We start from the raw sequence: 17,256 nt of genomic DNA on the forward strand, positions 1-17,256 counted from the left end.
GCAGTCCCCTGTTGTAGTGATACAATGTCTTTATGAAGACTATAGGTTCTCGAACCATCTACCCTGTCAAATCTTTCTTTTAAATCACTCCAAACATGAGAAGCATTTGTAGCAAAAGCAATTCCACTCAGTAAACTCTTCGACACTGAGTTCATTAACCAGGACAGTACTACAGCATTCACTCTCTCCCATTGTCCCCACAATTCTTCACTAAACATCTCTTTACTACAGGTTCCATCAATTAACCCCAGTTTATTGCGTCCTAACAATGCTAGTGTAATCGATCTATTCCATAGAGAGTAGTTCTCAATTCCAAGTAATTGAAACGAAATAAGATTTACTCCACTTAAATCTGTAGGACTAAGAAAAAGAGGATGATTGTAGTCAATACCTTGGCCAATTACAGAATTAGGTATCGACATTGATACACCTGTGTTTTCTCCATTGTTGCCTGGAATTGAGTCTGCAGATGTTCTTCCATTCGTCATCCTGATTCACTGCTGATCAACAATTGTTTGCGGAAGCTAAGCACTCACCAATTATCTACAAATTTCACCCAAAACTTTGTGTAAAACCTATAGATCGACTGATGAACTGATGGATCTGTGAATCTGTAACTTGATTCTATAATCCTCGATCGAAATTGCCTATCACAGTAATCACTGTGTGTAGCTCTGATACCATGAACTAAAACGAACTGAAACAGAGTTAACACAAAATCTCCATTAACAAGGAGCTAAGATAGAAGAAGAGAAACTCTCATTGTTTGAGTTCAAAGACTAACTTTTACAATGCTGAAAAGTACTATTTATAGAATCTAACTTCTAATCAAACTAACTAACTAACTTGAAGAATTAGTTGTAACAAACAATATAAAAGGTCTATACTACCCTTGAGCATCTTGGTGAAATAACTAACTCCTTAACTACCTTACACTCATATCTCATCACTTTTCACTTCGGTGTTGATAACAAAGTGATCTTCTGTCCTTTATCCTTCCAGTCTTTGACCATTGATTTGATTATCCAACTTCAACAGGTCATGGATATTGTTGTTTTAAATTGAGTGAAAACCAAAAAAAAGAACAAAAGAACACTTATGAATATACAGGAATAAAGATAGTAAAAAGGGACTGAAGAACTAGAAAGAAGAGAGCTTGTGAATTTGAAGTGGAAAGTTCAATTTTATTTCACTACATTAGACTTACATATATAATTAGGAACAAATCTGCTGAAGATAAAACAAACTCCTAAAGACTAGGTAAAGAAGTTATTTGACGAAAACTAAAGCTAATTTACTGCAGTAAATAAATAAAAGGTTGCAGTCCTAAAATATAGCAACTAACAATATATAATATATCTTGACCAATTTTCAGGCAGCAAGCTTTTAGAGCCTCAAAAGTTGCTGATGTAAGTTAAAATCATTGCTTAATTACTCCATTATGTGTCTGCTCTCAGTATGCCAATCTTGCTTTGATGAGGGAGATGATGATCATCATGAGAAATGAATTCAAGTGATGGAGACTGAATGCATTACTTGCTGAACTCTTTGGTTCCTCCAAGTATTTTCACATACCGTAATTACTTACAGATTCTCAACGCCTCGGGAAACTGGTCGAGATAGATGACAGCACCTTTTTTGCCTCTTCCTTAACTATAGGACAATCTTCTATTCTGGCGTTCACCTTCTGCACCAGAGAACTAGACTGCAAAGAATGTGGACAGAGATAGAAGGGAAAAGAAGTGAACATTTAAGAACTATCTTTGCCAAATGATTATTTAGCTAGTCAGATGATGAAATGCTTTTATTAGCAACTTCAACGCGATCTTTTTTTGTGATGCTATTGATTTTTTGTTAGGTGATGGAGGTCAAAGCTTGCAGTCAGAAAGAGAAAAGAATTTTTAGTGATCGTCACTCGAAAGCAAAGCCTTTTAAGAAAGTAGTTAGAGATGGAAGTCAATCACTAACACACACTTCAGCATTGTACTTGGATGTTGAAAAAGTGGAAGACATACACCAGAAAGAATTTCAAATGCTTGCTATTCCCCAAGTTGACATTTTAGATTTAGATATATAGATATAGAGTCGCCTGAGGAGTTTCCAATGCTTGTGGTTGCTTTGCTTTTGAGTTGTCATCCAAGCAGACTTAACCTGCAATCAACAAGTGAAATGGTTACAGTTTCATGGATTGTTTGATGTATACGAAGAATTCGAGTAGTGTACTTCTCATGGAAGCAAACCTATCCATAGCCAATTAAAAGAAGTAGAAGCCTACAAATTTGATCGAAAAATCCTGTGGAACTCAAAAGTTGGAAGCTAGCACAAAGGAGCCTTTCAGAGAGGGTGAAATTATATAATTTTTTTAGATTGGTGATTAGTGATGTAGTTAATTACTCTCTTAAGTTTTGTAATATTTTGGTCAGGATACATTGTTTCTAACTATCATTTCACTGGTGTTGTTTATTTACGAGCAGTATCAAGATTCCAATATATTTTTGTAGAAATGTGGATTTGAAGGTTTGTGATCAGATATATCAATTGTTTTCAATCCTTGAAGCAGTTGACTTTATTTTGAGGTTGGCATTATGATATACACACGATGTTCAATATACTCTTCTTCTCCCTTTCTTCCTCTTCCTAGCGTAACAGATTCAACATCTCGGAGCTCACTTGCTCCTTCATGTGATGAATATTGAGATCTTCTACTTATCGGAGTCACATTGAAGGCATCATCTCAGCACCCCTTTCATTTCTAGTGTAATGAGGCCCTAAATAGATGTCTATGGACCTGGTTCCGCTGATTTTAGATATAAAGAGAAGACGTAATACTTCACTCTGAGCCATTTAGTACAAGTACTCAAAAATAAGGGTTGATTTGTTTCTGCCGCAGCTTGACAAAGGAAAAACTGAATATCAGTTGTCACTCCTACTGGATCATAAAAGGGAATGATGGTCTATGGTTCAACATTTTTCACCTTGGCATGCTTTCCATTACCTTTTGAAGAAAGATAGATGTCCTGATGATTTTCTGTAAAGGGGATATAATACTTATGCTAGGAAGTTCTCTTATGCTGGAAGATTACAAATAGTCAATGTTGTCTTATTTTCAATATTTTACTTTTGGGGTGCAGTCGTTATCTTACCTCAAAGTGTACTCAAGGCAGTCGATAGAAAATGCAAAGATTTTGTATGAGGAAGTAATACAGATCAGAAAAAGGCATGTTGCTTGGGATAAGTGTGCCTCCCAAAGAAATTTGGGGGACTAAATGTTAAGGGATGTAGGAAATGGAATGAAGCTTCAGTTGGCAACTTACTATTGTTGGGTTTTAAACTTCTTTAATGGTTAATCCGTTTTATCTTGGGAGGAATTAATCTACAACCTCGGGTACTTGAGGGGATTAAATTTCTTAAGGATATACCGTGACTTCTGTGGACTCGGATAGCTCTATTCTTTTCTTTTTCTTTTCATCTTTTATTATTTCTGGTTTGCTAATCTAAATACAAGAGATAACAACTATGACAGGTTTCAGAGAAGCAAGACATTCTCTGGGTAAAATGGGTGCATGGAGTGTACATAAAGCAACACGGCAATAACTGGGATCAGGGGTGGAGCCACCTTATAATAGGGGGTCATCCAAACCCCCTTCGTGGGAAAATTATCTTATTTATACATGGTAAAAATAATTTTTTATGTATATATAGTCGATGTTGAACCCCTTCGGCAATTTTGTCTGTCTATTTCTACAGATTTTGAACCCCTTATTAAAAATCTTGGCTCCGCCACTATCTGGGATCACTGATATTGGTCTCTTAGTCTCAAGTTTCCATTCATTTTGATAAAGATAATAAGTTCAGAGGGAAAGATTTGCAACTACAACACACAGTTGCTATCCCCTCAAGTTGACGGTTTAGATTTAGATATAGATATAGAGTCACCTGAGGAGTTTCCAATGCTTGTGGATGCTTTGCTATGGAGTTGTCCTCCGATGAGACTTAACCTGCAATCAAAAAGTGAAATGGTTACATGCTTTATGTAACACTTGATGTATATGATGAATTTGAGTCAGTCTACTTCTCATGGAAGTAAGCCTAAGCATAGCCAATTAAAAGAAGTAAAAGCCTACAAATTTGATCGTAAAGTCCTGTGGAACTCAAAAGTTGGAAGCAAGCATGAAGGAGCCTTACAAAGAGGTACGTAGTTGATACTGGAGAAAGTTGACCTCTCTGAAAACTGGGATGTCTGAATCGTACCAAAACAGAAAGTACTTATTCAGTCACAAGGAGCTATAATGCACTGATAGGGGCTCAAACCAGGCCTTGGGAAGCAGATCTTATTTGGACAAACGCTATACAACCAAAACATAGATTTATCGATGAGATTTGAACATTCCTGTGGAGGATGAAAATTGTTGTCTATGTTTGGCAGGGGTGGTAGAAACTCCTCAACACCTATTTCCAGAGTGTGAATGGAGTACTGCTGTTAGATTGTCCTGGTGTTCACTATAAAGGGCACATCTTTGTGTTGAGGCTAATTCAAAATCTAAACATTATGATTTGCATTACAAATTTGATTTATTGAGTTTATTTAGTAATTTTTAACACATAGTGAAAACTATTGAGTTATTACACTACATCTGTCCATGTTGCAGGGTCTTTTTTTTTTCAAAAAATTTGGTACTCCCTTTGTCCCAATTTAAAGAAAGACAGTTTGAATCTCGAAATCTGAAAGGTACCAAATAAATTGAGAGTACTAGTTAAGTCCATGTGGACTGATATAAACTGCCACATCAACTTTTGGCAGCGGAACTTGGACAAATCTGAGACGGAGTTTGAAGCATTTGAGAGAGTGAAACCAAATTAAATAACTTCCAAAATGCTGCTACAAACAAAATAAACTCACAAGCAAATGAAAAAAACAGCCATAGATGAAATGGCCTAATAAACTAGATTAATTTTACAGATTGCCTAGCAGACTTCCAACAAGAGAGAGCGTAAATTACGCGTCCTTTCCATCCTTGCAACATCCAGTGGCCATCTTCATCAACTGAGAAATCCTTGTACTATCTTCACAATCTCCGGGTCAAGTGGCAGCAGTTTGAATCCAGCTCTATCGCATCTAATTTGCGACTGCTTGTACATTTCGGGTCTCTCAACTCTCTCAGTCCCTTCACAAGAGATCACGTTCATAGCATCTCTTGCATGAACCTCCTCCTTGAAAAGCTTTCTGTCCTCATCCTCACAGGGCAGGGACTGAACCAAGTATCGACTTCAGTAATGTGAAGCTCTGGAGGTCCCCTAGGCCTCGTGGATAGACCTTATATGAGACAGGGTCATTGGAAACCATATAAAATCCCAAAATAAGTTATGTGTATCTTTAATACTCCAGCAATGAGCTTTTGGATATACTTGTTTGTGAAAACTAAAAATGTTTAACAGTAATTTGAATGGGCATGCTGTGATAAATGCCTTGTAAAACTTTCAAAAGGTTAGCAGCTGGGATCCTGCTGGATGTGAATGCTGTATACAAGGCTGTTCCTGTGCCGGACAGGGACATTGGCAAGATTATGAGACAACCTCTCCGTCCCATCACCATGGGACGAAGAGTGTTCTCTTATCCGCATCAGCAACTCATTAGCTGTTCTGCTATCATAGCTTGCCATGATGGCCTGAGCAAATTGAGTCAACAGAGCCCTCAAATCCACCATTTCCTTCTTGATAATGCTGCCATGCTTCTTACAAAGTTTGAAATGGTGGAAAAGAAGGAAATGGAAGCCAACACAAACGGAAGTCATGGTAGCAATATGGGGGGCAATGATCTACCACACATGGAAAGCCAAGAATTGGAAGATATTTAGAGACAATACAAGTTTTTGCGATTGTACAGATATAGAAAGAGGTAGAGCTAGAGTTGCTATTCTGCAAAATGCCAGTGGTATCGCGAACTGCAGTTCTTCAAGATAGCATGAATTTAGACGAAAATCAAATCTTATATGATAAAGAAGAAAGAGCATTTTCCTTTTCTACCTTTAATGAAAACTCTTGGACCAATAATTAATAAGTAGTAGTTTATGGTTTTGCCTTCGAAACCATAACCCAATTGTGAGTCTTGTTGCAAGAACAAAACTACGTTATAAGGAAAGCAATAAAAATGTATACTCCATTGTTGCAGGTACACACAGTGATGGTGCCGGAAGGAAAAGGATCATTTTTTTCTCTACATCAAGGATTTTAATTACTAGGTAAAATATACAATTAGGACTAAAAAGATCACTTTTTTCTATACATTAAGGTCTATTTCGTGTAAGTGGTATATATGAAAGACTAAAATAGTCCAACCACATACATTAAGGATCATTTGATCGATAAAAAGTCGTACCAATTTGGTATACAACCCCTCATAGCCATTAGAATACAGAAATAAACTTAGGTTAGTAGCATTTGATTCTAGTTTGAACCTTTACCCTGTAAGAGGTTTTGGCAAAAAAAAAAACCAATAAACTGCAAAAACGAAGAGCTTGCAAGAACTCGAATTGCTATATGTTTTTTATTGAAAAAATTCAACCAAAATGGGGACTGTGGACAATCAATTGCAACTCATCAACAAATTCCTACCATACACAACCACTTTGAACGTCCTCACGGGCCAGTTCATTTGTGAGATCAATGATATGAGGAACAGCCACAACCTAGTCCCTCAAAAGAGTTTGAAGATAGACAAAATCCTGCTCACTAAGGCAGACTAAGAGAAAATAAAGAAGAGCAATACTGTCTAGCATAATGGAATAAGTCTTCAAAAAAAACAGGTGCAGTATCAAGATTAATAGCCATCTGGATGCCACCAAATCAGAACATCTGATCTGTGAACAGGTCATCAGTATCAAAAATGCCTTCATCATCAACGGGGGTGTTAGATGAGGGGGCAAAGGGATGTAAATAAGGAGGAGCCGCCTCTACAGCTGCATAACTGGAAGTTGGTGCTTTCCCAACATCAAAAATGGAACTAATATCATTGTCTACATCCATGGGCTCAGCGAGTAATGCTTCTAGATCACTCCCAATTCTAGTGATGGGATGACTGTAAGTTCCACTTCTAGCAGCAGTAACATCCTCCTGCTCCGTCATTAGGTCATCAATGCCTGAAAAGAACTCAACATTTACATCAGGAATCAGACTATTTATTCCATTGATAAATGCAGCAATATGGCCGGAGGACTCACCTTCAGCAACTGTTATCATCTGCTGCTCAGCATTGGTACTTTCTTGAGGCAACATGCTCTCATTACTAGTGTTTGGCACTACTTGTGATCCTCCACAAGCTGGCCCAATCATATCCTCGGTGTTTGGAAATTGGGAAGTTCCAGCAGCTTCAGCATCCACACTGGTAATATCAAGAATGCTTGCTCTTCTATTCCCTTTGTTGGCAGCTTCGAGGCGCTTGTAAAATTTCTGGGCATGGCTCGCCACCTGCATTCCAGTTCTTGTAATCACACAGTGCCTAGATATACTTCTCCAGTCACCTCTTCCATATATAGCTAAGCCCCGGAGAAATGACCTATAGCAGGAAAGATAGAGAAATAAGTTAATATCAGCTTTGAAGTTATAATCCAGGAAACAAGATCGCAGGACAGCAAAAATTTTACTTTCTCTTACTCAGCTAACCACACACTACATCTTATAAAGCCCAGAGGCAAATAGGTATGATTCTATAGATATATTTATTGCCTTCAGCATGCACTGTGTAAAATCACAGACAACACCCCCACCCCACCCCAAAAATAAAATCACCATTCGTATTTTCTTTTCCCAAAAAGAGGAAGGGACTTAAATTCATGGGATAACAAATGTCCTCCTTTGAATATGTGACTCCCAACATTTGCTGAATTTTCCATTGCCCACTTTTTTTCGCCTCATTGGTATATGCACTCACTTCAAGTATATGTGCTATTGTTTTTATTGCTAATCACTTCAACTATATGTGTTTTTTAGCTTCTCAAACTGAAATAGGATATCAAACAGAAAGTGAGAAATATCAAGAAAACAAGAAGAAGAATTCTACAGGAAACCCACCTATGTTCCTGTTCTGTCCAAGTAGTCCCTCTTCGCCTTTCGACGTCTGCTTTCGAATTTTGGTTGGCATTGCTTTGCATTTCTGGATAATTATGTAATGGAACGCATCCAGAATCGATGTCATTGATATCTTCTAAGAGTATATTATAGTGATCCTTGATGTCCTGAAGTGATTTTTGAGGAAGTGCTTCTTCCATCATCCTCAATAGATTGTTTTTGTTAAAGTAGATCGCTAGGGTGTTCTCAAAGATTTTATCCTCCTCCCTAGTCCAGAAGGAGCTATTGCATGTCCTATTGGTGCTCATTTTCTTTTAGATCTACAAGGGAAGGCTCAAGCATGAAAAAGGGAAGTTCGGATTCAGAAAACGGATGAGTGTCAATATATGACAAACAACCATAACTACCAGGCATCTATAATAAGATTTTTTGTAACCCCTGACAATTAGTAAACAGAAACAATCGCAGCAATACATGTATTCTATTAAATCAGTTATAAATACCATGAGAAGTAATAAGTGACCGGAAAAACGAACAAACATGAAGATACAAGTGGTATACTACCCACAGAAGTCCCCAGAGATACGAAGCATTTTATAAAAGCATCTACGTTCTTTACCTTTTCTATCGGATGGAAGGTTTTATAATAAGAAAGAAAGTACAAAGAAGAAAAACTATGTCTCAAGATAAGAAAAAATTATACCACTGAAGTATATATTTTTGTTCTTGTTGGTGACGCAAAAAAAAAAATTGTGGCCTTGTACCACATAACGGGAAAGAAATTATGTCAATCCAACATTATATTATCAAAAGAAAAGGAAAAACCTAGATTGTCTTGTAACACAAACTAACCATTTAAAACTAGGGAACGTGCAAAGACAAATTGTGATATCTAGGACAAGAAATCAAAAGGAAAGCTAAAAAATTCTTATTTTTCCTTTTTGAGAAACACGCAAATCTCTACACATTAACTTTCAACAACAAAAAGCATGTTAAAGAAGAGTCCTTAGAAAATGCTGACACAATTTTTCTCTCATGAGATAGAAACAAGATGAATCTCATGACATTCAAATAGGTGAGTATCACTTCACATCTCTTAAGAATCTACCCCAAAACCAATATACAATCAACCATTTGTCATTGTATGCACATTCTTTTGTGCCATTATTACCTTCATACATCATGAAATAGCAAATTATTGTTCATTTTGAATGGAAGATTTACGGAACCAACAACAACAAAATACCGATGTAATCCCACAAGTCAAGTTTGGAAGACTTAACTTTGTACGTAGAGCACAGAGACTATTTCCAATACACACTCGGCTCAAGGAAAAACATACCAAAGCAGATCGAATAAGGGAAGATTTACAAAACCAACAACATACCAGAGTGAAATCCCACAAGTAAGATTTGGGAAGGATAGAGTGTATGTAGAGACCTTACCTCTACCTTGAGAGGTAGAGATGCCATTTTTTATTGACACTCGACTCAAGGAAAAGCATATTAAAGAAGATCGAAAAAGGAAAGATTTACAAAAGCATGACAAAAAATCGAAAATGGAAAGCTATAAAAGATCTTACTTCAAAGAAATAATCATATCTCTAAAAGTTAACTTTCATAAACACAAAGCATGTTAAAGAAGAGTACCAAAAAACGCCGACGCAACTGGCAGAACCTAATGATCACAAACCACAATCAAAGCAAACTTCTGAGTGATCGATCTATAGTGATTAAGTTGTATTACCTATGAAAACATGCATTCAACCATAAGGGAATCTCACATATACACACACACACACACACACACATATATATATATATATAATTTTTACAAAAAATGTATGTAGACATCATTCTCAATAATGTACATAGGCATAATTAGCTAGTAGATTTGTAGGAATTTCTCTTTATTATCTTTCCTAGTTAGTACCTTACCTATTGGAAGGGATGGAAAACGGGCGGGTCGAGTCGAATATGAGTTGGTCGAATATGAGTTGGTCGAAAATGGATAAAATATTCGACCCGACCCATATTGTCTGTTGCTTCTTATTATGTAAAGAAAAAAGTACTACAGATAACAAGATTTTTTTCTTATTCTTTTTCTCCTTTTAGAGTGTGTTAGGCATGAAGGAAAATATTTTCATGTTTATCTAGAAATATATTTTTGCAAAATGAGTAATCCTGAGTCGAGGTCAAAATTCAGGTCTTAGGTTAGGGTCAGGAGTTGGGTCAAGCTCGTATTGGGGTCGAATCCAAGGTTTGGACGTTTCGGGTGGTAAGGTTAAAAAAAGTTTTGAAAACTATTTCCCTCATTTAAGGAATGTTTTGAATTTTTTTCCTTACTTAAATGTATGAAAGTCATTTTTTCTTAAATTATAGGAAAATAAGACTATTTGCAAATACGCATAATTAGCTAGTAATGTGCATAAGCATAATTAGCAAGAAATGTACATAGGCATAATTAGCTAGTAATGTACATAGGCATAATTAGCTTGCATATATGTAGGAATCCCTCTTTATTTTCTTTCCTAAGTTAGCACCTAATGATCTTGCTTACCTGTTGAACTAAGAGCTTGTTTGGATTGGCTTTTAGCTTTTGACTTATAATCCAAAAGCCATAAGTTAGAAAGCAAGTGCTTTTAACCACTTTGTTAATTTACCAAACACTCCAGAAGTGCTTGAAATTTATTTTGGCTTTAAAGCACACAAAATAAGTCAATCCAAATGGCTCTAAGATCATCAACTTCCATTCAATTACAATACTGAAGAAAATTTCAAGAAAAAACTATAGATTTTTGGGCAAAAAGATCAATTTCACACTTGGATTTGTCCTTGCAACAATTCTAAAGCTTCTTGTAATTGTTACTTCACCGAATTTATTCTTTTAGGGCATTTCATCAATATTTTGGAGAGAGAAACATATCATGATTACTGTACTCTGAAAAAATATTAACAGATAGTGTAATACAAACAAAAAGTCTAAAATGTGTTGAGTTGTAGCACCTAATCTGCTAAAACTCAGCAACTCAAATCCTTTTGTCGGTTTTCCTTAGATTGGATGTGAAAAAACCGGCAAACTTTGAAATTTAGGGCATTTACATCCTCCAACTCCAGAGATGGGCAATTGAAAATCATCATCACCGTGCGGGAATTCAAACCCTTTAGGGTTTTGCCCATTGGTTTTGAGATTTCAAGGGACATTGTGGTAAGGGAGAGAGACGGAGAGGGAGTGATCTAAGTCATGAAAAGGAAGAGCTTTGAAACTTACCTTCTTTATTTATTTTTTCTTATTTGTAGAGGCGAGTTCTTTTCCTATTTGATGGACAAGTCCCACATTGAAGATAAAACACTCCCTAATAACAATGACTCGGTATCCACAAAGAGATGTGTTTGCTCTACTACTATTTGTTTGGATGGTTGGTACATATGGAGGCAAGTTGTTTTCCTATATGATGGTGAAGTCCACATTGAGGGTAAAATACTCTCCATAATAAATAAATGTGTCCTTTAACTTGGCCTCAACTAGCATCTATACCCTCCAACTTTGTGTGTGCACCAATAACAAGTAGCCACACGTGTACTACGTGGCATATACAAATAAGTTCGAGTATATCTCACGCGAATTGTCACGTGAGACTCACACAGAGAGATAAGGTTGCTCTATCGTTTTACAATTTGTTTGGACAGTTGATACAAATTGTTTCATAATTTATTGTATTATTTTTATGAATAAAATGTACGGATATACTGTATACCATACATCAACAATTTGAAGGGCAAACCTAACAGAAAAAGTAGAGCTAGTATGAAGGTAGGTTAAAAAATAAAATAAAATTATTAGATATTTTTTTTATTTTTTGGTCGAACAACCACATTTTATGCAAAAACATCTTGAGCATCATTGCAACATCTCATACAACTAGTCTCAACTTGAACCAAAACTCTCCCTGTAAATGATATATTACCCCTCTTAGATTTCATTAGCTCCCTCAATAAGGCTTAGCGACCATTCTTTTGCTTGTGGTTAACTCCCTGATTAAATACGTGTTTTTGTTCTCAGGAGTTAACCATATTTTTTGTGTATGTAATTTGCATATCCTTGATGCCTTTCTAATACATCTTACTTGATCAAAACAAAACAAAAAACTTGAACCAAAACCTATACTCAAACCTCCCCCTATCTATACAATTCCCCTTGTTGATATATTCCCTCTATCGAATTCCTAACTTTACAATTTGCCTCTCTATTCAATACATCAAAAATTCTATATTTACACTCCATTTGCACTTGCTTACTAATCATTTGGAGTCTGGGCACATCTGTGGTGTCACAGTGCTTAATTCCTTGCTTTCCATATCCCATAGATTAGTGCTGCCACCACAGCCCATAAGAGTGATCTATTTATTTTCCCTTTTGCACTTCTAGGCATTCCGCATCATAATCGATTCACGTCAGCATTGTTGGTAATGGATCCCCAACCCCGCAAACAAGTTTGTGAAAACATACACTCAAAGAACAAATGTTCTATATTTTCAGGATGGTCACCACATAACAAGCAAGATGTATCCTGGCATTTATTCATCGATCTGAGCCAATCTCTCCCTTGTCAACAGTCTTCTATGCATTGCAATTAAGCTAATGAAACTATGTTTAGGGATAGTTAATTTGCCCCATACTCCTTTCCACCATGACATTCAGTCCAACACCGATTCTATACTTATAGCCACTTGCAATAGAGTATTCCCCTATGGGTTGCAACCATCCATTCCCATTATAACCAGCAACAAATTTCTCCTTAAAAAATTGTGTATTTTCTTCCAAGACAGCCACACGACCCTTCCCTACCCTATACCCCCACATACACGTGGGACTAATGTTCCCTTATTCCAAGCCACCCCCACCAAAAAAAAAGGCCTTTGTTGTATTCTGCAAGGATCATCTATGACATTAAGGGTGCATTTCGTACGAAGGAAAGAAAAATGTTTTCCTAGAAAATATTTTCCCAGAAAACAAGTGTTCCTTACTTATTTAAGTAAGCAAGAAAATATCATCATAAGAGCATCTCTACATTATCTGGCAAAACACTATGGAGGCAGTATGCAATGGGAAGTGGGGGTTCGGCGGTGGTGGCGGGTGGGATGGTCAAGGGGAAGGGATTGGAGGGATTGGGTGGTGGAGAGGAGACAAGAAACTTGGAATGTCACTTATCTAATTTGTTTTCTCTACTTCCGTTAGGGAAGTCATTTTCCTCATTTTTAAAGAACTGGTTTTCCTAGAGAAAATGGTTTCCAAATATATTGACCAACCAAACATAGGAAAATGTTTTCCTCCATACAAACACCCAAAGGCAACTTCCAGAAAATATATAATTGCAAAAGGAGAAAATTCCACTAAAAGGTTTACAAGAAAACACAACTACCAGATAAACAAGCAAAGCAATATTTACCTCAAGTGGCGCGAATGTTCCCTTAAATAGACTCAAAACAGAAAAACTGCAAAAGAAGTTGATCAGTATCTGGAAGCAACAAGTAATGTTTGATAAACTGAGAAGCAATTCAAACTCTCTTCCCTGAGGTAGTATCTAGCCAATTGTTTTTTTTCTCATTATAAGCTAGTGTCATTCGAAAAGGAGAGGAGCATCATCAGTATCTAATTAGTCTGAACTAAGAGATCAAAAACAATCACCTGAAAAAGATTGTTATGCGTGTCTATGTCAATTTATCAATTTATCAATTTACATTTCAATGAAACAAAGGGGTAGAAACAACAATGTAGACATCAAAATAGAAGCGATATTCGTCTCAGCTTCATAACTTGTTAGCGTAAATCAAATGGAGAAATTTCAAATGCTAAACTTCTAAAGACAAATGAAGAATAGTATAAGGCAGCTACACAAAATTAACCAGAATTAGTTAGATAATATATTTTAACATATAACAATTCTCTAAGGATTTTTACCAGACAACATCATACATTCAAAAAATGAGCACCACCATTAAATTCTTCATCGATCTAAAGGATATAACACATACTTGATTTCATCAACTTTATGTGGTCTAACTCATCAAGAGCAAGGTTTTTATTGACCCAAACCAACAAAAGTACCCAATGAAAGTACTCTTTTTCTTTAGTTTCTCCCAGAATCTTCTGGCTGTGTTCACAATAACACAAGTGGCAGGAATGATTTCAAATCGATAGAAATAACAACAGCTTCTTTAGTAAAAGTTCCAAAAGCATTAGAAAGCAAGAAGGAGTAAGCTGATTCGAACAACTTTTCCTGTTGCCTCATTTTATACATTTATACTCATCTATTTTTCCCTTTTGAGTTTCTTTTTTCCTTTTTTAGGGGGCGGCAAACAACCAAAGAGTAGGATTAGATATCTATCTTGGAGTACCAGTATGGAGATCTAGCAAAATCAGAATGCAGCATTTTAAGAACAGGTTAAAACCAAATCAAATGACATAGAACCTGAAACCACTAAAAAGCACATTCATACACACTTTGAAAAAAAAAATGTATATAATTTGAGCAGAATAAAATGAAGCCAAGGAAAAAAAGATGAAGCAACATGGTAAAATACTACTCCCTCCGTTCAACAATACTTGTCCACTATACTAAAAATTGATGTCCAACAATACTTGTCCACTTTATGAAATCCATGGATAATTTTAAACTTAGTTCCTAATTTACCCTTGTCATTAATTATAGTCATTTCCTATTACATTTTGCAAGATAGTAAAATTACCCTTCTATTTATAGTTTCTTAAGGGGTGTGCCAAGTCAATAGTGGACAACTATTGTTGGACAGAGAGAGTATAAATAACTATGATTTTCTAATATGTGAATATAAATAAAGCTTAGAGGGAGAAGGGAGCAAGGTGGGGGATCAGGGAGTAGAAATAAGTATGGGACTCCACAGCCTCACACACATCAAGCGTTAAGCTTTAGGACAAAGCCGGCAAATACTCCTTAGACATACAATAACAGATGAAAGCAGAGATGTTAACTCACCCAAATGTGAATACGGCGGAGCTAACAAGAGAAACTCTTTGCCTGAAATCAAAGTAAATGGCAGACGAAAAAAGGGAGTGGTAGGAAATATTTAATAACATACAAATTACAATAATCAAGATTCATGAATAGTAAAAACTTAAAACTAGAGATGAAAACAATTCTTATTTTTATTTTTATTTTTATTTTTAGAGGAGGAAAATGTAAATAACATATCTTCAAGATATCACCAACCAGATGGTAAATGTGCAATTACAAATTTTTCTATTCAAATTGTACGCCAAAAACAACTGATAAACCACAGAACAGTAAAAAATACAACAAGTCAACTCATTATCCCTGGAGATTGGATCCACCTCATCTCCTAGACCTTTGCTTCGCCTTCGAGTCAAAATGGTGAGCTTTAAGCTTTTTCTTTTTCGTAAAAATTGTCTGTCCACCAGCACCTTCTCTAAATGGCATACCCATGAGAGCCAACAATCTGTGTGCCTCTTTATCTGTCTCAGCTGTTGTTGTTATGCAAACATCCATCCCTCTTGGCTTACCAAGAGCATCATAACTTAGCTCTGGGAAGACACTCTGTTCACGAAAGCCAATGCTATAATTTCCATGACCATCAAAGCTATTGGGGTTTACGCCTTGAAAGTCCCTCGTTCGAGGAAGCCCCAAATTAATTAACCGGTCAAGGAACGAATACATCACATTCCCTCGAAGTGTAACAGCAATTCCAAGCGGTTGACCTTCTCTAATTTTGAAAGTAGCAATAGCATTCTTAGACCTAGTCTTCACAGGCCTTTGCCCTGTGATTAATGCCAAATCATTCATTGCTGCATCCAAACCCTTGGAATTTTGTGCAGCATCTCCTATACCACAATTTACCACAATCTTTTCGACCTTCGGAACCTAAAACACGGTTTTTCCACATCCCATATCAAATCAAATTAATACTAAAAAATAATACTAGATTTTGAAGCAATAGGTCAATGCAACTAATTTTCACTGTGATTTCTCACTTCCCAAATGATAATAGTGTCAAACAAACTAATTTCTCAGCATTTCAACTCTTAAATTCAACATTTTATGAACAAACAAGAAATATAAACAGTGCAAATTTGTAGATATAAGTTGTAAAATTTGAAGCTAAAGAAGTACATATGCTTTGAAATTGAAATTAACTTGAAAAAGAATATTTGAAAATTGAATTTGTGTTTGGACCTGCATTGAAAATTTGTTCAATTCCCCCACCTTTATTTTCTCTTGCCCAAACCCTAATTTTTATCTGTTTTGAAAAAAAAATCCATAGACAAACGACTCCTAAGTTTACCTGAAGAATATTGGTGTAACTGAATTCTTCCTTCAACAATGGCACAATCTTTTCGAGGTAATTTGTTTTCAGACGATTAACTTTTTCAGCTTCACTTTTATCCACCAGTACTATTGCTGAAGCTTTCACCGTCAATTTATTGGACGACCGGAGCTTAGGGTTTCCGACCGGCAATCGAACGGAGTACGCCGGAAACTCAGCATTGTAGAAAGAGGAGGCCGTGGAGTGTAGAAGAAGAGGAGAAGATGCCGCCATTTCACTGAGCTTTTTCTTTGTGTGTGTGTGTGTGTGTGTGTGTGAATAAAAGGGTATAGGATAAGATGTTCTTTGTGGATATAACAGAGTTCTCACTAAAAAAAAAATAGTTTACGAGTGTATAAGTCAAAAATTCGGACCGTTTTGCCATAGATATTCCAAGTAAAATTTGGGGAAAATTTGATAAATAGTGTTTGTTCATACAATTTGTCATCTTTTGGCAAATAACCCAAATTCCCAAATACTAGAAAAAAACTAGTATTTCGGTCAAATCTCATTATTTGGGAGCTTTTAAAAATTCAAATTCTATACTAAACTTTTATCTTTTATAAAAACACATTCTATAGTAGTTTTTTGCGTTGTATTACATTTTTTTTTTACGTGAACACCAAAATAGTGAATAAGAAAGTGATGATATGGTTATTGATAAAAATGATAAACAATCGGTTTAGGATGACAAAGTTATATGTTTCGTCTACTTCACAATCTATGGAATGATGCTTGTTACACTAATTTTAAACTATCACATTGCTCCAGTGTCATGGACACTACTTGTTATTTGTTGCAACGAAGATCCAACTTGTTGCGGAAGTCATGA

At 36.1% G+C, this 17,256-nt stretch overlaps 2 protein-coding genes across 2 annotated transcripts; both read right to left on the minus strand.

Annotated features, from left to right (window-relative positions):
- Window positions 1–6,522: 6,522 nt before the first annotated feature.
- Window positions 6,523–8,555, minus strand: LOC125833385 (transcription factor SRM1-like). The gene is made up of 3 exons (XM_049512525.1): window positions 8,068–8,555; window positions 7,218–7,552; window positions 6,523–7,136 (listed from the first exon to the last, which is right to left on the minus strand). Exons 1-3 carry the CDS (start codon window positions 8,370–8,372, stop codon window positions 6,844–6,846), a joined length of 933 nt encoding a protein of 310 aa, XP_049368482.1. The 5' UTR covers window positions 8,373–8,555; the 3' UTR covers window positions 6,523–6,843.
- A 6,765-nt stretch (window positions 8,556–15,320) lies between these two features.
- On the minus strand, window positions 15,321–16,729 carry LOC125833352 (50S ribosomal protein L5, chloroplastic). Its single transcript, XM_049512493.1, has 2 exons — window positions 16,404–16,729; window positions 15,321–15,982 (listed from the first exon to the last, which is right to left on the minus strand). The coding sequence occupies exons 1-2, from the start codon at window positions 16,656–16,658 to the stop codon at window positions 15,437–15,439; spliced, it is 801 nt and encodes a 266-aa protein (XP_049368450.1). The 5' UTR covers window positions 16,659–16,729; the 3' UTR covers window positions 15,321–15,436.
- Window positions 16,730–17,256: the final 527 nt, after the last annotated feature.

Source organism: Solanum verrucosum, unplaced genomic scaffold (assembly GCF_900185275.1).
Source record: "Solanum verrucosum unplaced genomic scaffold, falcon-dt-bn FXZP01000142.1, whole genome shotgun sequence".
In the NCBI taxonomy this organism is placed as follows: domain Eukaryota; kingdom Viridiplantae; phylum Streptophyta; class Magnoliopsida; order Solanales; family Solanaceae; genus Solanum; species Solanum verrucosum.

Coding starts and splice junctions, on each gene's coding strand:
- LOC125833352 (XM_049512493.1), bottom strand. CDS start 16,658: ATGGCGGCATCTTCTCCTCTTCTTCTACACTCCACGGCCTCCTCTTTC. Junction 15,983..16,403: donor GTTACACCAATATTCTTCAG/GTAAACTTAGGA, acceptor ACCGTGTTTTAG/GTTCCGAAGGTCGAAAAGAT.
- LOC125833385 (XM_049512525.1), bottom strand. CDS start 8,372: ATGAGCACCAATAGGACATGCAATAGCTCCTTCTGGACTAGGGAGGAG. Junction 7,553..8,067: donor TGGACAGAACAGGAACATAG/GTGGGTTTCCTG, acceptor TTCCTGCTATAG/GTCATTTCTCCGGGGCTTAG. Junction 7,137..7,217: donor GATGATAACAGTTGCTGAAG/GTGAGTCCTCCG, acceptor AGTTCTTTTCAG/GCATTGATGACCTAATGACG.